Source organism: Artemia sp. Qi Xiang Cuo, chromosome 1 (genome assembly GCF_049724085.1).
Source record: "Artemia sp. Qi Xiang Cuo chromosome 1, ASM4972408v1, whole genome shotgun sequence".
In the NCBI taxonomy this organism is placed as follows: Eukaryota; Metazoa; Arthropoda; class Branchiopoda; order Anostraca; family Artemiidae; genus Artemia; species Artemia sp. Qi Xiang Cuo.
In genome coordinates this window covers 63,291,552-63,314,835 of record NC_142794.1, presented here as the reverse complement: position 1 = coordinate 63,314,835, position 23,284 = coordinate 63,291,552, and the positions used below count along the sequence as shown (strand labels likewise).

The 23,284-nt window shown below is 34.8% G+C and overlaps 1 protein-coding gene across 1 annotated transcript in view; it reads left to right on the top strand.

Moving 5' to 3' along the window:
• LOC148956583 (ferric reductase 1-like) overlaps positions 1-23,284 on the top strand; it is a 137,548-nt gene that overhangs the window by 102,456 nt on the left and 11,808 nt on the right. Inside the window, exon 6 of the mRNA XM_089091289.1 lies at positions 12,824-12,962. Coding sequence (XP_088947415.1) covers positions 12,824-12,962 — 139 coding nt within the window. The remainder of the gene's footprint in view (positions 1-12,823; positions 12,963-23,284) is intronic.

The window sequence follows — 23,284 nt, the reverse complement described above, 5'->3', positions numbered from 1 at the left end:
TTGAATCGTTTCCGACCCCAACTTTACATGATTCACTATCATAGACTCCAATAGGGTCCCACTACAGAGAAAGAAAGAAATGTTGTTTTAAATAAAAATATTGCAGGTGGCAGTTCAATAACAGAAATCTCCAAGATACTGATGTTGTCATTCTTTTACAATGTGCATAAGTTACAATGGTCGAGGGAGGGGTAAGTTCAAGTGTACTATGGAGACATTGATTCACTCCTGTTAAAAGTTAAAAGAGAAAATTTAGTGAATGATTTGAAAAATGGTAGGCACATTAGTTCTAGAATGTATTTTAACAATTGAAATGAGTCTATTTATCTGGAGTTAGGGAAGCGCCAGCTCCCAAATCAGTTGTTGATGTTAAAGTAGGACACGGAGAGTGATTTAATATCCGATAATGTGTTTCCAGGTCCGAAGGTGTGCTGCGTGGAAACACATAATAAGGATATCAAACAAGTGTGCAAGGGGGTGCCTACACAGTATGTAAAAAATAACTTCGGAATATGTGTTTATAGAAACTGTGTGGAAAGTGGTTTAGTACTAAGAGCGAAAGTCATGGCGATTCGCTCTTTACAATTTAAAAATTACACGGCTAGAGTAGAGAAAAAATGCCATGACAGCCATACCCGACAAATTCTATGTACGTGAGGGTGGTGTGAAGGTACTTCCCCATAGGCACTACCGCATTTCAGATATTGAATGTATAGACTATACAAAACAACTTGGTCTTGATAAATTCATATAAATCATCATCAGTAATAATAGTTCTAATAGGTGGGTGATGGGAAGATTTTATTTCTTCCGTATACATTCCATCAATTTTAAACAGCAACAGTAGCAAAGTTTATGTGTGTACAAGACGGAGTTATTATTATTAATATATTTTCAAAGTATTTTTTAATAATTATAAAATCAAGCCTCACGCCCTCACCTGGCTTCTAGCAGGCCTTCGGGCCCGCCGCAGTGGGCCACTGCACCTTCCGGTGCGGCTTTTGGCCGCCTTTTTGCCGCCCCAGCGACTGTGCCCTTGGGATGGGGGGATCTCGTTTTTAAATTTAATTATGTGTGCTGGTTTTTATTTGAAAATGTAGTGTTTATGTTACTGTTGTGGTAAAATCCTTGCCTTTCTAAAATTCTAATTAGTTATTTTTTCTGTTAAGTAAAAATACTTATTATGTATAAATAAAAGAAAATGATTCCAAATTGTTATTGTTGTTATTATTCTTGAACATCGTACTAGGATTGCAGTAGGGAAAATATTTATTCATTAGACAAATATAGCTTACAGTTAGTTGTATTCTAGATGTTGAAACAAAATATCAAAAACATATCAATTTAAACCACCATTCAGATCGTTTCTTTGTGGTCCATCAGTGCCGGGCAAGACAACACTTTTAACTAAAATAATAAAAATTGTAATAAAATGTTTTTGGAAAAGCCGAAAAATTCTACTATTGCTATAGTGTTTGGCAAGAGTCATACAACCAAATAAAGGCTATTGATGCATCAGATACTGTGTTGCTGCAGGTACTATTCATATGGCAACTTGATGTTTTCAATACTACTGAACCACGGCCTTGGCTGATTATTGATGATTTAGCGGAATCCATTGAACAATGCTGTCAGGAAATGCAACAATTGTTTACTATACGCTCATATCATGCACAGATTTCCATAGCTCTAGCTCTACACAATCTCTTTCATCAGAGCAAGTGTATGAAGCACTTACTTTGAACTGCATTTACTATATCATTTACGGAGTTGTTCGTGATTCAAGTTCTCTAATAACTCTCAATAAACAAATATATCCCAGTGCTCCTAAATTTCTACTTTCAGCGTACAGGCAGGCAACAAGTAAAAATCTGGTTACATTCTGTTGGATATAAATCAGAATACACCCGAGTATTTGCGTGGCAGTCACAGATATTTTTGACAATAAAATTACAGTATATCTTCCAATGAACAGTAAAAACGGTTATTAGTTGCCATCATGACGCTACATGAAAGTAGATATTTATTTTCCATTCTAAGCACTTGAAAACCACCACTTAGGAAAGCTATACTCAAACATGGCTTTGACAAAGAATTTATTAATCTAATATCTGAACTTTGTTTAAATATAACCGAGGGCAATTTTCAATTGCCAAAAGGTTTTAGACAATAGACAAAGCAACATCGTCCCCTTGTACGTACCTTGGCTTGCAAAAAGAAAGAAAAAGATTTTAATAGAAAAGTTCTTTAAAAACCTTTCTAAAAGAAAAAATAAAATCTTTAAAAGAAAGATTTTAAAAGAAAGGGTGGCAGCTTTTTACACTTTACTACCAATAATTGCAGGACTTCTAAACAGTTCTTCCAAAGGGCTAAAGCCTGCAAATTGACCCCAATAGAACTCGCTCTTTCACCAATGGAACACTTTGAGGACAATCTGAGTAAATTCATTAATGATTTGAATATTGCCTAAGATCAAAACCAAGTTTTATTTCAAGATTCACTTCGACGAGTGGACAAAAATAAACCCTATCGTAAGAGACCAGTCAATGTAAGTATGATTGATACCAAAAGGAAACATCTCTTCAAGATTCTGCTGCTGCTGTTGGAACAACAACAAGACAGTCAAAGGAGGAGGAACTGAATTCAATTATGTCAAGTATTGGAAACCTACCGTCACACTCATATCGAGAATAAAGTAAAAGAGTCTTAACGTATCTCATGTTGGAAATTGGTCGTGGTAGTCAAGATCACCCTGTTCGAGTTGATAGCAATGGGAAACGAATTATCATTCAAGGGAAAAGATATAATCTACTTGATTACATTTATGATATGGTTAAAAATCTTAAAGGACTTTTATCAATTGACAATCATCTATACAACTTTTGAAATACATTAAACTTCCCGAAAAGTCTTATTAGCAATAAGTAAATTCTAAAGACATTAAATGAACATAGTATTAATACTACTACTAGTACTCTAACAACAACAACACCACCATTTAAAAAGAAGAAGAAGAAGATTCAAATCAATCTTGGAAAATACTAGCACACCTAGCAGCAGCAGTAGAGTTGACAATGTAGGTTTGATAACACCGATGGTTAGGCAAAAGTGAAGACGTATTGATATCAACTCATCGCCGCCATCATCATCATCGTCTAATAGACAAAAGGGTAGCAGATATTACACTACATGTTTGAGTTCAAATGGATTGAAGTTTTGAAACATGCTTATGAAAATATTGGTGAAGTGGGAAGTCTAAGTTCCCACACAACACTTTCTAAAGTCGTTACTGTTATTGGCGGCGATGGCGGCATAAAAATTGCAAAAGAGTATCCAAAAAATGAGCCAAGTTACACTCTACGTCAAAATAATAGGGTTCCTGGTAATTATTATCGATAAACTAAAGCCTTGTTCCCACTGCATATCAAGCAAGCGGATCTTTTAACTCTAGTTGAGATTCAAAGACGTCTCAATATACCCTACAAATATATTCTACTTGCAACCAGTGTCCTTAGTCGCTATGCATATGCTAAACCATTGTGGAAAAAGAGAGGTGTTAAAATTATTCAGGCCTTAGAAAGTATTCTTGAACAAGATAGTTATAGAAAAATTCAAAGTGATCTTGGTAGTGAATTCGTTAATCCACATATAGAAAAGGTATTGTTGAAATATAATACAATGCTCTATAATAGTCATAGACTGGTAAAGGCTGCACTGGCCAAACGATTGATAAGAACTGTCTGAATTTTAATTTTGAGATATTGTACATTGAAAAATACCGCTGCTTTTATTCAAGATTTAGATAAAATCACGCAAATTTATAATCAACGACTCCATCCATCTCTGTCCAACGTTAGTTCTCAGGAAGTTCATCACGGTGAAAATACATTTGACACTTTTCTTGAACAATATTCCAGTTCTACTTCCAGTGAACCGGTTTTCAAGTAAAAATTCCGTGCGGGTGATACTGTTCGAATAAAAAGAACAACAAATATTTTTGAAAAGGGGAATTACTTTTATTGAACAACATTCCGGTTCTAGTTCCGGTGAAAAAGTTGTCAAGAAATAATTCCGTGCGGGTGCTACTGTTCGAATAAATAGAGCAACTAATATTTTTGAAAGGGGGAATTTCTTATGGTCCACTGAACTTTTTAAAGTGTAAAAAATCCTAGACATTAAACCCATAACATATCGTCTTACAAGACACCAAAGATAATGAGATTCTCGGTGGTTTTTATGATTATAAATAAAAAAAAATGTTAAACATAATATTGAAAAATATCAAATTGAAAAGATATTAAAGCGTCGTGCTAGCAGGGGCAAGCGACAGTTGCTTGCTCGTTGGCTAGGATACAACTATGATTTTGATTCCTCGGTAGCAGTTAAAGACAATAACAATGTCAAATTATTTCTATGTGACATTCATGTCTAATGTATCTTATCCACTCTACACTGATTTGAATAGGACAAGTGATTTTTGGACAAAACTCTTTCCCACCATAAAATTCGATGGCGAGGAATAAGTTGCTCTTGTCGATTGTATTCTCGAAAAACGTAAGATATCTTGAAAAAAGATCACTTATATGATATAAAAATTAGACCACTTGATAGGCCACTTGTTGGTGATCAACACATAATTGAAAAGATCAATTTTATTTGAATATCCATTTGTTACATTACCATACGAGGAACCTGGTAGTATGAATGATTTGTGTCGTGCTATCAATAAAAGATTTTCCGATAGTAAAAAAGGAGCATTTCACTTCAGCTATTCAATGGAAGAGGGCAAGATCTACATTAGGTTACCAATTGCCAATAAAAAGGTTATTTTCAATGATAATCTAAGATACACTTTTGGTTTTAAACACAATATAATCAATGGTAAATGCTGGAAGCACTAGTGGCATGGGTCGTGTAATTTTTGCTGACTATCCACCTGCCTTCCCTTCGAATAATTGTATATTTCTTTACGCTTCATTCGTTGAAACATCCCGAGTTGGCAATAGCAACTTTCCCCTCCAACGAGCTCTTGAACAAAAAACCAGTCAAGATCATATTCATCATTATAATATAAAGCATCTTCATTATATCCCTTTAAACACTTCCTATTGGGAATTCTTTTAGTTAACACTATGAACTAAATTGGATGATCCTTTAGCAATAACAAAAGGTTTTGCCGTAACTTCATGTTATTTTCGAGCCGTTGTCGTTCAATAATAAGATGTCTAATTAAAAAATGGCTTTCGTTTGTCCTGATATTGATTTATATGTTGCTACTCTTGTCTAAGGCAATTGGGCCATGGAATGGACTATTTGACTACCGGCTGCGGCAGATTTTGCATCATCTAAACTACACGATTGGGGATATGGCAAGGATATTCAAAAAAGTTTTTCGGCAAATCTTAGGTCTGGTGCACGAAGCCTTGGCGAGCAATTGAAATCTCGACAACATGAAAAAGGTTTAAAAAGGCGAGAAACACTGCATCACTCATCAGTCTCTACTTAGGTCAGCAACGAAAGACATCACTTTTGTCAAAGAAAAGAAGAAGAAGAAATCAAGGAAGAGAATTGTTAGATCAAAACAGGATTTCTTTTCCTAGACTGAAAAAGAATGGGATATCTACCCCACGAGGATTCCCATCCGTCAATCACTTCATCATTAAATCTATTCAATTCAAAAAATTTTGTCGTGAGTGTAATCAACATTTATAGATTTACATGTGGTAGTCAAGAAATCTGAAAATACAATGCCAATTCTACCGATGGAATATCCTATGAAAATTGTATACTGCATAATTTATTTCTAAGAGTCAGTGTCTACATAAATGGAACATTGGTGAGCACTAGCAACGATCTCACAAATTATACGAGCTATATACAGTTCATGTTGATGACCCCAAAGTCATACAGGGAATTGAGGGGTTCATCCAATGGATATAAATATATTACAGATACTGATAGTACAGATGCACTTAAAAATGCGACAACTAGTGAATTACATTTAGTTTGGAAATTGAGTCATGAGATATTAAGTATACCCAAATGGCTACCACCAATTATTAAAGCGGATAAAAAATTTACGCTTGCTCCATCCAATTCCATTTTACGAAATGAACTTTCTGCCAATCCTGATGTAACATTCTCTCTCACCTCGGCATTACGTCATGTACGAAAGCAACAGGTTATGAGTTCTCTTCCTTTGGCAGTGGAAAAACTGAGCTAGTGGAAATAATATTAAACTACTTGTTCCTCATATAGTCACCAATCAGTGTCCAATTACAATGGGCTCACGCACCTTCACCGAGTCATCATTTATCAATGGTAAAATTCCATCAAAATTAGCGATGGTATTTATAAAAAGTGTTAGCGCTATGGGACCGTGGACAAGTTGCCCACATAAATTTAAAATGTTTGGACTTTCATCTCTTGCGTGTAAGGTAAATGGAATCACGCTCTACAATTTATTTTTTGTTAAATCCTATAGGACACTGTAGGAGTTGACAATACAATCCCTAAATTGAAATTCACAACTATTTGAAAATGATATGACTGATGGAAAATGTTTGCTTAAACTCATGGTATCATTGTACTGGACCTGTCTGGCGCTCAAGATATGAGTATTGTACGAACGGGGATTATACGTTTAGAGCGTACATTTGCCGAGTCATCTTATGTGAGTATTGCATTAATCTCATTCAATCAATTTGAAACCCATTGGAAAATCACTACAGAAGGCAGTGTTCTACTAGACCTCGCCCCATGAACATAAATCAAATGATTAGCGTTTTAATATGGATACATATATGTCCAAATATAAATTCTATTGTATACCATCGGACTTCTTTTAAAGAATTCAAAGTGTTAACAATACCATTATCATTGTTAATAGCAGTCCACTGAGTGTAAAGGCAGGTTATTGGCTGTGTATCTTACAACAGCGAAAAATATAGAATTTTTTCATCCTTTTGTCCAACCATATACATTCTACAATCCGCAAATCAACAACTTTATTGAAAGCAGTTGGAAAACTATTATTCAATACAAGAAGAGAGTGGAGGATTTAACGACTAAAAGCTGTGGTTTTCATGCGCTACTATATTTCATTTTCAGATGTCGTGGTTATACTTTCTACCAGTTCCTCAACATTTACCTAGACGATCCTCGTCTGACTGACTTTATAGCCGAAAATATACTTTCATACCTGTATAATTTTGATTTTAGTGCCCTACGAATAAAATGTTTTAAAACTGTACGTAAATTTGTTTATTAATAAAAAATAATGTATACATAACACATAATTTTTTCTCCTCTTTAGATTTCTACTTCTACTGCGTCTAGGCAAGTGTCGAGAACAGCTAATGATGGCAGATCATTTGAATTCACTGTATATTGATCTTGATTTGTTGCAAAGTCAGGGTAACATTTTCTACAGTACAATCTAACTTCACTCTTATTCTATCTCTTTGTATAGTCAATGATACTATTTTCACTCATGTTGTAAAATTTACGTGTTTCAATTTTTCGATTTGAAGCACTATCACACGCAGTATTTTCAAATGGTGAATAAAATTCTGTAAAAGCTAAATAAAAATCAGTAGGTTTATCATCATAGTAGCCATTGTTTTCACAGCGATGATGTAGAAACTAAATTATCTCGTTACTCCAACAGTTGAATCGTTGACATGACTCTTCCTCCCAAAATGATTAAAATAACGACGATCTCAGTCTGTTGGAAATAAACCAAAATCTCTTTTAGGGTTCTTTCTAATCATGCCAGGATAGGTATTCTCCCACTGATCATATTTATGATAGTGACAATCGGAGCATAGGTGTCCTCTAGGGGGAGAGACACAAATAACTTGAAGACAGGAATTTCAATCTTTAATTTGTTTGGAATATCCTCTAAGCAATTTACATAAATTGATTGATCTACACTTTTCATCATACTCTTCAATACTTGTACGATTCTCACATGGTGACCAGCTGCCCCGTGTATTCATACATAGTGGACATGCATAGAACATTTTTGCAGTGTTAACTCTCTAACAGCTAAAATGAAACTGATCTATGATTGATAAATTGAGAGAGGGAGAGAGAGAGAGAAAGAGAAAGAGAGAGAAAGAAAAGAGGGGATTAATTGCGAAATATCAAAAAACCTGTTTGAACAGGATCTTCTAAACTCTCGATTTATTTATTGTTCTCCTTTAGATAGAATTTTAAATTTCTAAGGTAGTGTATTCAAAAGTAAATCCAAAATAGCATTTTGGTTTGTTTCAATTAATATGTCAATAAATTGACTAAATGCGTTTGATTCATCGTAAAAGTTGATTACAATAGAGATGGAGAACCTTTTCTCATTATATCGACAAGTATTCTTCGATAAAATATTTTCCTTTGAAGAGATAACTCTAGAAAGTCATCACCTAGAACCAAACATTTTTCCATAATCACAAGATTCAGCATAATTTTATCTTTCTCAAATTCAGCCATATTTTAATCATAACACTCTCACAGCTGACTTCAACCTAACCAAGATTCTTTCTACTTTAAAAATATGCGGTAACCTACTAAAAATCTAACATGAAAAAAAGAATATTTTCGATTTCAAAACATTTTTATTATGTAAATAATTACAACAATAATATATCACACGCAATTACTGATACAACTTATTCTCCTCAATATGTTCCAGTATTACATTTAAAGCAGCCTGAGATCTATGTATATGCACTATATCAACTCTCCCTGCAAAGCAAAATTGTTCCTCCAATTTAAATTTACTCAATGATATCAGATATCTTGCATACACATCATTCCATTCAAGGCTTAGTCGAGATCCTCCTGTAATTTCTACTGCTATGATTGGTACTCTCGTCTTTGTATCATTGCTTCTTCTACCAACTCCAATATCAATTCTAATAGTGTAAACATACCACTCATTATGCAAAATATGTATCTTGACTGAACCAGCACAAGTTGTAAAAGCTCTTTGTAACTTCTTCGTCAAAATTGGAAAAAAACGGCTAAAAAAGTGTCACCCCCCAGAAAGTCCTACAAGGACTTTTTAGGCCAAGCGTGTGTCAATTCGATGGCAATCATTCCAGTAACTTCGACAGACCTTTTGATGATTGCCAAAGGTTTGAGGGGAGCATCTGCCTCATGTTTCAACCATGTCCATACTAAAGTGTTGAAAGCAGTATTGCCATCCGTACTACAACCTTTAACACATTTGGTAAACCTCTCCTTATAGACGGGCGTATTTCCATCACTCCTCAAGAAGGCAAGAACAATTCCCCTCTACAAAGGGTGACCCGTCCAACTTTCGACCCATATCTATTCTTTCGGTATTTTCCAAAGTGTTTGAAAAACCTATGAAGTACAAGCTTTACTCTTATCTGGAAGCTAAGGGATTTCTTAACCAACAGAAATTTGGATTCAGACCCGGATATTCGACGGAAGATGCGCTGGCATCAATGAGCCTATTCATTAATAAAGCACTTGACGTGGGACTTGTGCTAGCTGCTATTTTGCTTGACATAAAAAAGTGTTTGACAGTATGGATCATGGGATTCTATTAGGTAAACTAGACCACATTGGAGTAAGAGGAGAGGCTATACGAGGGTTCCGGTCTCACCTTAGTAGGCGACGTGTTTATATAGGAGAAGATCCACTGAATGACACCATTGTCAACTTCGGTGTGGCGCAAGGCTCAATTTTACGCCCACTGTTATTCCTGGTTCATGCGAATGACCTAAGTTGCGTTCTGAATCCTAGCTCTAGGTCTTCTTGTTGCTGCAAATTATGTTGCGACCTAGAAATTTTTAGCAACGATAACGAATCGGATGAACTTTTAGCGTTCGCGGATGACACTACGATGGCCTCCTGTGACACCGACATGTCAGCGCTCCAGAGTAAACTTGAGGTCATCTTAGAAGAAAGTTACATTTGGATGGATGCCAATCGATTCGTAATAAATGTTGACAAATCTTGCGTTCTCTTTTTCTCCAGGATTGGAACTCTTCGCCCAAAAGTCTCGAAAATAATGACTTCACGAAAAACGATCAGACGACCAAAAACTGGCTATGCCAGGTACCTAGGTGTACTCCTTTACGAAAACCTTTACTTCTTACATCACATCCACGCTGTGGAGCTGAAGCTCTCCCGTAATCTTGGGATTATCAGTTAAATGAAATACACATTCCCTCAAAAAACCATTCGTCTACTTTATAATGAAGTTATCAAGCCTCCTCTGCAGTATTTTGCGTCAATTTGGCAGTCAACATTTACATCCCACCTGAAAAGGCTTGATTCAATCCACAAACGTGTCCTGAAAATAATCAGAAATATGGACGATTTTCTTTCCCGTGAATCACTTTATCACATTTATCATGCTCAGTTATCATTTTCATATTTTTGTTTGGATTACTTCCATCAGCATTCCAAATTCAATTCCAGTTGGTATCGGAACAACATCCTAGGAACACCAGATATGCCTCAAACCTTTTGATGAGGCGAACACCTACAGTACGGTCATATTTTGCACCGGATGTGGTGTGCGTGAAAGTGTGGAACGTGCTTCCTCGAGAGCTGATATGTAAGAGCTCCCTTGGGTCTTTGAAAAATAATTTGAAAAATTATCTTATTGAATTTCAAAAAATAGAGTTTAATTAATAATTGAAATTTTTTGTTTTGTTTTAAAAATTATTATCATTATTATATCCGTTTATTTTTTGTTTTTTATTCATTTATTTTTATTTTGTAAGGTTAAGGTAGATATGCTTTCGGGGACGAAGGGGGGAACCTGTTAGATAAGGATTTGTATGGATGAGGGATGGGATTGTGTTGAAGAGTAAAGCGAGAGTCGTAAAGCGTGATTAGGAGGAATCGTTATTTTTAAGGGACTCAACTTGCGTTTTTTGCATAGAGAAGTTTATTTATGTTTATTTATTTCTATTTGTTTTAATAAAACCCGTTTGAATTGAATTGTTAAATAAACGGGTTTAATCAAACTGTTCTCTCTGTATTCTATTCTCTTGCCCTTGTATTAGTTCTGATTGCTATGAGCCGTTGTTAGGACCTTTTGGTTATTTTTAGTCTACCATACGCAGGGTCACGTTCACCTGTAAATATATGCGCATGGTCGTCATACATGATGGTGGTCTGAAGGGTGTCCAATTGTCTCCAAAATAGGGAGCGACCCGTCAAATGTCATACAAGCTGACTAATTTTGATATGAAACAGAATGGCTGGTGGTCATCACTTAAGTCTTGGAGCTGCTTATGGTAAGCTCAATGCGCTTCAAAGCTTTGTTGATATTAAAAACCAAATCTTGGCGGTGTTTTCCAGCTAGGCAACGCCGTGTGCAAGATCCAAGTTAGTCAGGGATTAAAAGAAACCATTCAGTTGTCTACAGAAAACTCCACTGGGATTTTTCAGGGCATTATGAATTAGCTAGTATATTCCGCCCTTGAATAATATGGGCAAACAATACATTTGTTCTATTAGGATTTGTGTTCCCAGGCAGTTCAGCCCTCTTTCCGTCAAAATTGATTATCCACAGCTCTATATGGCCGAAAGGGCTACTTTAGTGTATTTGGTGTAGTAGGATGGGGGGCTGTAAACCTGTCATATAGTATTTTAAAGCATAGAAAAATTACAGACTTATCATAGATTTTTTGACGTTCTTTGGCTCTCTTAGATTGTTTCACTCCCTTCTGGGCTGAAATTGATGGTGACAGAATTTTTTTTCGTCACGAAACAAAAGGTTTGGTGACACAAAATTGTAGAAAACATTACTTTTTCTGTACATACTGTTTCAATACAATCAACCCTAGAGAATAAAAGAGACATTTTAAAAATCAATATGCTTGATTGTTTAGGTTAGAGGCTGAAGCATCCGCTATAGGGCTTTGAGCGCGTGGTTTCAATGGTTGACTTTTTATCTCGATCAGGTGCCAATTTTGAGAGTTTTAAGGCTGTTTATTAAATTTTCATACATATATTATAGCAATAACTTTTACTAGTAAGGTTATTCGAAATAAAAGTTAGCATTCCTGAATAAATTTTGTGATTTTTTTATTCAATAATCTTTTTCTTTCAAATGTGTTTGTAAACTTTTGGCTACTCTCATGGTTTGCTATTTATGGGAGACAAATGACATGGTATCGTGATTACGCCACTATGGGGGTACCAACTTACTTTTTTTTACATTGCCAACTTACTTTTGTTTTTCTTATTCGCTTATACAAATCCAAGATTCTTATGACTGTTAGTATTTTTGATAAAGTTTTCTAAGACACACTACGACATTCATTTGATTAGCACTTATTGTTTCTGCTTTTTTTAATGAATTCCCTTTTTTTAGTTTATTTTTTTATTTTTTCTATGCAATTATTGTTTTCACCCCCTCGTTGTCTTTTGAATTGGTAAGATGAGTTGATATAAGTCATTTCCAACCGATTGCTTTTCAGACATTCTATCCTTTAGTGTGTCTTGTTGTTGTATTTAGTTATGTTTATGCTACTAAGAAAGTTTTAAATTGAAAAATTACAATCTTTTTTCTTTTGTATTGTTGGTTCTTCTCTTGTCCTAAATTCTATTATTTCCTTAGATATTCTTAGTAGTTGTTTTTCTTTGTCTTCAAATATCTATTCGGCTCATTGCAGCTTATGACAGCCAAAATCTTGTTTCTCCATACAGTAGATATACTAAAGACTAACAATGAAGCTAGAAATCAAACAAAATGGCTTTGGAATTTATACTTTCAAAAGAAAACCCAAAAATGATTTCTTTTTCCTATTCTAATTTAATATATGTCTTACAGCTTCATATGGGCTTAATGGCTGGCGCACTGATTTTAATTCATATTGCTATTGTACTTATATTCATTGAAAATAATGGTTGGGTTGATGCTGCTCACAAGACAGCCAATGCGCACGCTGTGATTGGTATAATAATTACAAGTAAGTTTTTTTATGTGTATCAGGCCGAATTTTAAGACAATTATTTTTGTGTTTTAGATAATTGTTGTAACTTTTCTTATAGAACATTAAAAAGTTTCTTTTGGGAATTCTTATGAGGGGAAATCATCCAACATAGCAGCAATACATTGAACAAAGATCACTTTTAGATACCTCCGAAGGTAAGTTCTTTACTGTAGGTTGTGCTAACGAGCAGCATTGCGGTGCTGTTCGTGATGGGTATCCTACTAGATGCTTTGACTAATACTCTGTATTAAGACTATCGGTATAATTTTGGGATCTAAGGGGCTAATATCTCATGCTAGGATGTGTTGATGAGTCACTCTCATCAATCCCTGGAAGCTTCATCGTAATACTATAAACTGTTCCTAATATATTTCTTTTATGCCCTTTTGACAGCCTATATGCACATAGTGTGTTTTAACTTAATTCAACTTCCCCCTCAGGATTTCGTTTGATTTTCAACTTTATACCCTTAGTCTTACTAGTAGTCACAGTGAAAGTAGTAGTTGTAGCAATAATATTAGTGGCGGTAGTAACATTAGCGGTAGTAGCGTGTATTTTCCAGTTTTTACTTCAAAAACAGTTTATAATATTTGGCCAGCATTTCATTAGGGATTATTATTTGGACATTTTACAGTTGCAAGATTACCCTATTCTTAGGACTATAAATTCAGTCTGATTGTTGCTCTAGGCAGGCTCTGGGTGAACTTATTCCTCTAAGCATTCCTTCTGAACGTTTTTAAATTCTCTTTATAAATTTTTATACCCAAAGTTTTTTAAAGAAACATTCAGTCAATTGGTAGCTTGAAAAACTGAGTCGTTAGTACGAATTGGTACTCAAAATCCGGTGACAACTAAACTTTATTAGTAAATTTAATAATAGAGGAGAAATATTGTAATTATAATTATAATATCCTTCCAATGACTCTCTCCAAAGTTGAATAGCATTTTATTGTGTGGGTGCGTGTCGGTCTTCTACTGTCCACAAGTCATTCACCAAAAAAAGGGATTATCTTAGTTTTAGATGTACAGGAATTCTAACTGAATAAATAACACTTGGATAAATAGTTAAGGCTTTGGTCTATTGTGTTAGAGTCTTAAGGTCTAAATTATCAAATTAGGTAAACTCTGTTAATTTGGGCAGAAATGGAAGCACCAAAGGTACGAGTTTTATTTGATTCTTTAAGGTACTTTGTAAGGAGGCCTTATTTTGTGTAAATTTCGTAACTCAATTTTATTAAAGATTGGAATTCACTTTCGCTTCATAGATCTTAAATATAGCGACAATTTCAAATTAGCTTGAATTTGAAAATAATTTCTCTTTGCGTAACTAGTCATAAATCTTGTAGTGACACTCTTTGTTCAAGAATCAAACGAACTTTGAAACCGTGATAAATATTTTAAGACCTAATTTAGACCAGTTTGGTTATGAAACAAATAGGAACGCAAGGCCTTGAAAGACGGGAAAAGAAACTACTTTTAACAAAAGTGGTTGATTGGCTAGGAGAGAGGGAAGCTCGCTAAACGGATCAAGTAGCAAAAAGAATATAATTTACGGATGAGAGACAAATCGGGGTAGTTTTGCCTCGGAAACAAGGTTTTTTGGATCAAACAAGGAGTAAGTGTTTTTACTTTGTAATTATGATAGATTACCACTGTCTGTCTGAATTCCTCTTGGAGATAAAAGTTAGAAAATAAAATTAAAATAAGAAGAAAACCTCTAAAGATTTCTGTCACTTGGAGATAACTTAAAAACGTATATAGGAGAAAATAATAACTAGTGCTGAAATCTAACATTTTACTAAAAGTTGGTGATTTTGGGTTTATAGTTCGGAAGTATTTTCACTTAGACAAGGCTTGAGCCATTTGGACAAAACAGCATTTTAAGGTTAAAATAAGCTAAATTAAATTTCTTCCCAGAAATTTAAGCTTTGAATAACTGAGGGTTCAAAGAGGGAGGGAACCTTAACCAAGAAGAGAACGCTAGGAGAGCCATTTGTGCTTCCCTTTTTCAGCCTAAAGTTTCGTGGAACTTAGCTGGACTTTATAAAGACCTTATATCCAAAAATTGGAATTATCGGACAAAAACATTACTTTCCCCCCCTTTGTGCAATCTTCAGACGTTTATACGGAGAGGAACACCGTTCCCTTTTTAATCATTCTTTCATTTCGTTAAACCCGTACGGCATGTTTATACAAAGGTAGCCTTAATGTTTATACAGGTAGGTTAGGGAAAAAGGGAACAATATTGTCAGTTTACGAATTTCCAAACCTTTATGTCCAGATATTTTCAATTAAGAGTTTTCCCTGCTAAAGTTAAAGCCTACTAAAGGTCTAAGGAATAAACAGCCTTTTTGAAGAAATAATTAGAGGATCTCTTGGTTTGGGTTAATGAAAATTGAAATAAAATCAAGTACGGTTATTTTTAGCTTAGCTCAGCAATATTGTGAACTAAAGGATTTTAATAACCCAGAACTCAAGCCTTGACTAACTATTCAAGTGTAACTCCTTTAAGTAGAAACATTCGATAGCCTAGAATTAACTTAATCTTTTTCTTTTCGGTAAACATTGGTGGATTGTACAAGTAGACCATAGAGTTTAGACCTAGAAGAGGTTTAGGGATCTTCAACATAATCAGAATTAGAATATTTTCTTTTTATCTTCTTTTGTAATTAAAACCAGTTGTCACTGAATTCTGAGTACCGATTTCTTACCCAAGCCTCAGTTTGTAACACGATACCAAATTTATTAGCCCTGATAGTAGGGGCAACCTTACAACTAGTCACAGTGGTACTCAAGTTCGGTACAACTGGTCGCAGCGGTACTCACGTACAACCGGTCGCAGCGGTACTCAGGTTTGGTACAACTGGTCACAGCTGTACTCAAGTTCGGTATAACTGGTCGCAGCGGCACTCACGTTCGGTACAACTGGTTACAGCGGTACTCTGGTTCGCTACAACTGGTCGTAGCGCTACTCAGGTTCGGTACAACTTTCGTTTAGGTGGGGGAGGATTAATTTAATTTATAAAATTTGGTAAAATTTAGTCCTCTGTTCCTCACTAGAAAGTGTGTGTTCAGTTTTCCAAACCTATCAGAGACAGAAAAATTTGAAAAAGTGTTCATTAAAGATATTTTTTTACCTTAAAGGGAAGTTCAGACAGCTTTTTATCTTCCTAAGATTCTTCCTTTCCTCTCATTTTCTTTCTCTTTGTTACAAGTTCTAGCATCCAAATCGTCTATAACTTACTTGAATAGGGCCATAGGTTAATCATCTTCAAGTGTGTGTAATCATGACATTAGCCTTGAGGGTTAATTTAAATCGAGACATTGAGCTAATTCTTACTCAATTTATAAACTAACTCATTTTGTAGTTTAAAACAATTTAATGGTTCAAAATGTTTCCTTCATTAAGAGTTTATCAGGATAGAACAATCATGAGTTCAAATGAAAACAAAATCAAAGAGTTAGAAATTGCACTATAACAAGCACAGTCTAGAATAAACTCTCTAGAAGGGCAATATAGAGATGCCACAGTCACAAGTAGGCTTCAAAACCTATTTGTGGAGCAAACACCTCTCATCTCGTTACTGACATACCAAAATGAAATCCATTCATGGATTACCACCCTTAAACAAATACAAAGGAGTTTAGGGAAAGATGATATTGCTATAATAAATCAAGCTATTTGTTATACTCGAGGAGAAATACAAAGATTCGCAACGATTTTAGATATTCCTAAAATAAAAGATTTAGACCATTTAGAAATTTTTTTAAAGAAGCCTTTTTACATGAAAAACCAGCCGCACAAAAACTACAAGAACTGCTTTCCGAGAAACAAAGACCATCTGAGTTGGTACATCAATTTTATACCCGAATTAGTAGAAAAGCTCTAGAGTATGCAAAAACTGCTCCTGGTATAAGGGCAGATAACATAACTATTAGTATTTTTAAAAGTTTTATGCTCCCTTCAATTGGAAGGAAAGTTCATGAACAAACTAAAACAAGAGACGACAAAGATGAATTATTAGCGCTGGCAAAGAGATTTGAATCGATTGATTTAATGTATAGGGACTCTTCAGACATGTCTTTGGGAGCAACAGTTGTTGACTCAGGAGACAAGACTTCCCCTGGAGAACAAAGAGATAACTCCAGAGTAGAATTTCAAAACATAGGAAATTATAAAAATAACCGAAAGAAATGTTTGAACTGTGGGATGAAAGATATGTCAGGACCAACTAGTGATAAATTATCCAGGTATAAATTTAGTAAACGAAAAAATGCTCGCATAAAATGCTGGACTTGCGGGGGTCCACATAGACATTCGGATTGTGAAAGACCTCCAACCTGTATCCGCTGTGGTGAAACAGGACACAAAGCAAGATATTGTTTAGCCCCAGTACCTATAAACCAACCACAAGAAAATTTTTTGGGCAATTTTTGCCGAAAACATTGCGGCCTCCAAGCGATGGTTAGGGAACCACCGGAAGGCACAGGCACAGATTCCGTAGTTTTGTAGATATAGGTTAACCGTTAGGAGTAGAACTAGCGTGACAAGGATTCGCGGACATATCATGCCAGAGAGTCATGCACTTCAGAGGGATGTTGAGAGGACAACTCTCAAAGATGCAAAAATGGGTAGCGTCGACCTCTTAAGGATGCGAAAAAGGGCTGCGTTTACCTCTTAAGGAAGCAAAAAAGGTTTGCATCCATAGGGATACGAAAAAGGGTTGTATCTCAAGGCGCAAAGGCAGCATATGCATATACTGATAGAGTATTTATAATCATCAGCCTAGATGGGAGACTCTCAGGCTAAAAATTGAAAGAATGAAAGCTAGTACAGTACTGAAATAGCTTCTAAAGTAAGCAGAATACCGAAAAATTTCCAAGATCTGACCTTTTGGGTAGAACTCAGAACCAAAAACTTCGAATTTAGGAAAGAAAGGAAATCCCATTTCTTAGGAAAAGGTTAAAAAATCTCCGTTTGGTTCCCGTGAATGGCCTATTGTATACACTGGATGATTCTGACAAGAAAAAAGGACGTCAATTTAAGATCATTTTATCAAAAAAAACTAGTTAATGGAGTCATCCGTTTCCTACATTCAAGTCCTTTTTTCGGGGGGCAAAGATGGGAGTTGTCAAAACCTTAAATAAATTAAGACAATATGATGTTTTTGTATATATGTACTGCCAGGTTGAAGAGGCAGTAAAAAATTATGAACTATGCTTCAGAAGAGATTAAGTTAGCGTTAATTACCCCACTCTTACAGATAATATTAAATAATATTTTCCCTTATGAACTCTTTCACATTCGGTCAAGTGATACCACAGGAAAATTGCAACTTAGCGTGAATGGTGACCAATGCACATTGGTAAAAATATAGTAGTAGCACTATCTAAGGAGCAATGATAAAACTAAATCGCATTGCCCGTAGGATTCAGAATATTGTTGAATATAAAAGGCACTGCCGATAGGATTTAAAATATCCGTCAAATAAAGGATAAGAATTATAGGAATTATATAAGAGACTCCTTATAATACAGCCACCCACTAAATTAAACTAGTAATAATTTGTGATTTTTCTGTCTTCAACAAAGGAGATGAGTTCAGAAAATTCAAAAGTTTCGAAATTTTCATAACTCGTAAATGTTTTAAGAATAGAGAACGGGTACAGATTTTTTTCCCTTTCATTGTAGAATGTATTTGCCTCTGATTTTTCAAGCTTTCAATTGTTAATAGTCCTTTTGGCACCTTTAAATACTCTTTCGAGTATTCAATTATAATTAAAAAAAAAATTGTGAATAAAGTTTAAAAGGGCCCAAATAAGAATATAGCACTCAGCTGTTCGTAGAGGTCAATTGATATATTTTCTTTTTATTAAAGCTGTGCTAAATCTTAAACCTAAAGTAATCAAAGAGTCGATTTATCTATGCATAGCAAGACAAGAGCAGGAGTTTGATTTCGGACGCCACAAAACGACAAAAAAAACTCTTAGCTTAAAAATATCTGCATGAACTCATAAGGATTTTGGCTGAGAACTTCGCATAAGTCCTACTACATTAGGAAGACAAAATTAAATATTTACTTTTTATTTACTTTTAGAATAGGTTTTGTTCAACCCTTGGCATGGATGAAGCGAGGCAAATACGAGTTTCCTTGCAAGAAGAAAAGGAAAGATGTAACAATACTTTTAGCCTCAAGGCATGAAGTGTTTAAACTCTTTATATATATAATAGGATTTCTGACAGTAGGCCTGGTATTAAGGAAATTAACAAATTTATATACAGCTCATCGATATTAAAATCCTCAGTGATTCAAATTAGAAGTAGGCTATCGTGAAGAGAAACGAGACTATACTGTATACTAGTAAATTCGTGTTTCCTTCTGTTTATTTCTTTTAAAACAAAAATTATACTAAGCTTTTAAGTGGGGGAGATTGTAAGGAGGCCTTATTTTGTGTAAAATTCGTAGCTCAATTTTATTAAAGCTTGGAATTACCTTTACCTTCATAGATCAGAAATATAGCGAAAATTTCAAATTAGCTTGAATTTGAAAATAACTTCTCTTTGCGTAGCTAGTCATAAATCTGGTAGTGACACTCTTTGTCCAAGAATCAAACGAACTTTGAACCCGTGATAAATATTTTAAGACCTAATTTAGACAAGTTTGGTTATGAAACAAATAGGAACGCAAGGCCTTGAAAGACTGGAAAAGAAACTACTTTAACAAAAAGTGGTTTATTGAATAGGAGGGAGGGAAGATCGCCAAACAGATCAAGTAGCAAAAAGAATATAACTTAACGAATGAGAGAGAAATCGAGGTGGTTTTGCCTCGGAAACAAGGTAGTCTTTTTTGGATCAAACAAGGAGTAAGTGTTTTTACTTTGTAATTACGATAGATTACCACTGTCTGTCTGACTTCCCCTTGGAGATAAAAGTTAGAAGATAAAATTAAAATAAGAAGAAAACCTCTAAAGATTTCTGTCACTTGAAGATAACATTTTACTATAAGTTGGTGATTTTGGGCTTATAGTTCGGTAGTATTTCCACTTAGACAAGGCTTGAGCCATTTGGACAAAACAGCATTTTAAGGTTAAAATAAGCTAAATTAAATTTCTTCCCAGAAATTTAAGCTTTGAAAAACTGAGGGTTCAAAGAGGGAAGGAACCTTAAGCAAGAAGAGAACGCTGGGAGAGCCATTTGTGCTTCCCTTTTTCATCCTAGAGTTTCTTGGAACTTAGCTTGACTTTATAAAGACCTTATATCCGAAAATTGGAATTATCGGACAAAAACATTACTTTCCCCCCCTTTGTGCAATCTTCAGACGTTTATACGGAGATGAACACCGTTCCCTTTTTAATCATTCTTTCATTTCGTTAAACCCGTACTGCATGTTTATACAAAGGTGGCCCTAATGTTTACACAGGTAGGTTAGGGAAAAAGGGAACAATATTGTCAGTTTAAGAATTTTTAAACCTTTATGTCCAGATATTTTCAATTAAGTGTTTTCCCTGCTAAAGTTAAAGCTTACTAAAGGTCCAAGGAATACACAGCCTTTTTCAAGAAATAATAAGAGGATCTCTTGGTTTGGGTTAATAAAAATTGAAATAAAATCAAGTACGGTTATTCTTAGCTTAGCTCTGCAATAGTGTGAACTAAAGGTTTTAATAGCCCAGAACTCAAGCCTTGACTAGCTATTCAAGTGTAACTCCTTTAAGCAGAAACATTCGATAGCCTAAAATTAACTTAATCTTTTTCTTTTCGGTAAACATTGGTGGATTGTACAAGTAGACCATAGAGTTTAGACCTAGAAGAGGTTTAGTTATCTCCAACATAATCAGAATTAGAATATTTTCTTTTCATCTTCTTTTGTAATAAAAACCAGTTGTCACTGAATTCTGAGTACCGATTTCTTACCCAAGCCTCAGTTTGTAACACGCTACGAAATTTATTAGCCCTGATAGTAGGGGCCACCTTACAACTTTAAGAAGATAAATCAAAGTGGTTTGAAAGTGGGGAAACTCGGAATAATCAAATAAATTGGTCACAAATTTCTTAATAGCCCAAAACAAGGTATTTTATAATTATTTCTTGTAGAAGAAATTAGCGTTCCTTTGATCTAGGGTAAATCTTAAACTTCATTAGGAAAGGTTCTTGGATTGAAGTTCCCTCGACTAGAAAGATTTTAAACTCTCTGTCTGTCCGATATTACTCCCTTCTGCTTAGTCGATCGGTATAACATCAAGACCACCATTTGCATCTACAGCCGGAAAAGGATTGGATAGGTAAATACAAGTAAATAAAAGGGTTCTCCTCTCCGATTCGGACTGCCGCATAACGTTAGAAGGATCCAAGTAGGGGGGTGGGCAAACTGGAGTCTAGGGAATTCAATTTCTGGGTGTGAGATCTATTTTATCACTAAGCTTAAGTTCCAATAGACACTAGGCTGGAAAAGGAGAGGCAAAAAAGCTCTTATAGCTTTTACTCCTTGTTTTAGGTTTTTTCCTACCTAAACCATATGCTATTCGAAGCCTACTCCAAAAAGTTTATGTTTCTGGGAAGAATCTCATTGGGGTTCTTATCCTTACTTAATCTTAGATTATTTTATTCTTTAATAACGTTGTCCTCTATTTAGACGGACCCAGCCTTAACTAAAGGGAAATATATAGGCGAAACAATGAAACCAACCCCCAAACAGAATAAAAATCTAACAAGAATCTTGAGTTATTTACGAGGGTGATCTCCACTCTTTGTTATAATCTAATCAATTTTAATTATATCACGTATCTCTTAATTAATCCGAAAGGATCCATGGGTTGCCTCAAACTATCCATAAAGCTCAAACTTTTAATAAATCAATTGGCAAGTTTTCAAGGGGGAAAATATCGCTCTAACTAAAGTTAGGGCCAAAGGGGTTGAAAAGATTTAATTGTTAACTTAATTCAACACTAAAATATGATCTTTGAGTTAGACCAAGCAACAGAAAGGTTTCACGGTTTACAACTTTGTCCAAGTATTACATTCAGAGGAAATTTTGACAGACAAGTTGTAGCTATTATGCTGTTTAAAGAAAAGTTCACTTACTCATTTGCTAGTTCTAGGGGCAAGATTACCCTTCATCTTTGTTAATTTTTGTCATTTATTTGCTTACCGTGGTTTTCGTTTTTGACTGTCATTCGCTCGAGACTAGTTTTTTGTGTCGTCTCTTTTTAAATTTTAGCAATCCGCATTCTTTCTCTTAAAAGGTAGTTTTTTCAGTATTTTGGGGCCTTGATTCCAAGCCTTGAAATGTCGTAAGACTTTAGGACATTCCACTCCCTTTTATACAAAACTGGTCTAGATTGGGTCTTCAACTATTTATTATGGGTTCAAAATGTCGTTCGGTGCTAAAAGAGAAGGTATTTTCAATTTTAAGCTAATTTGAAAGAGTCGTTTTACTTTCAATATATTGGAGCAAAGGGGTTTCTAACTTTTAATGAAAATGAGCTACTAAATTTAAACAAAAATAATGCCTCCTTGCACAGTCTTCAATAATTTTTTCTTCTAATCACATTAACCAGCAGGGTGAATTCATTGTGGTAATTACCCGCAATTATTTGAACTAACAAGTCTTGTTTACTTAGTACTGTTATTTGTAGCAGCAAATCTAAACATTGACGAAAAGCCGGCTTACATATTTTCCAGTTCTTAATTTTATTCCAAGTAATCTTTTAAGTGGAAATGAAGAAGATATAATAAATAAATATAAATTCTGAACTAAGGACAATTAAAGATGCCGAAACTTTATTGTGGTAAATTTATGCTCCCCATTCAGAATACTCAGTATGAAAAGGGAATAATACACTTTCGATCCTTCTTTGTGACATTATTGCTCTCTTAAGGTGTCTGGCCACTAGTGGCTTTATTACGCCAATATATGTGATCAAACGGCCTACTGAGGTGCCATGTATCCCTGCCATGGCTTATTCTTCTTTATTTTCAAAGCTTGATGAATTACAACAAATAATTGTCACTTGAAAATTATAAGGTGAATTTTCCTTAGTTACCCAAACCTACTTCTGAAATTGATATTCAAGGTACGGTGATTCTAAAGTGCCTTCTAAGCTTTCTGATTCACTTTAAATTAAAACAATTCTCGCACAAATAGCTTGTCATGAACTAGTTTGCAGTGTGAAACCAATTAATGATAGTTGATACGTCAACATCGATAAATCTGCAGTTGGAGACTTTTTTACATCAGTTCAGAACTTTATTTCTGGTGCAACCGCTAAACTAAGATCCAAACTGTTTTTGTGATTCTCTAA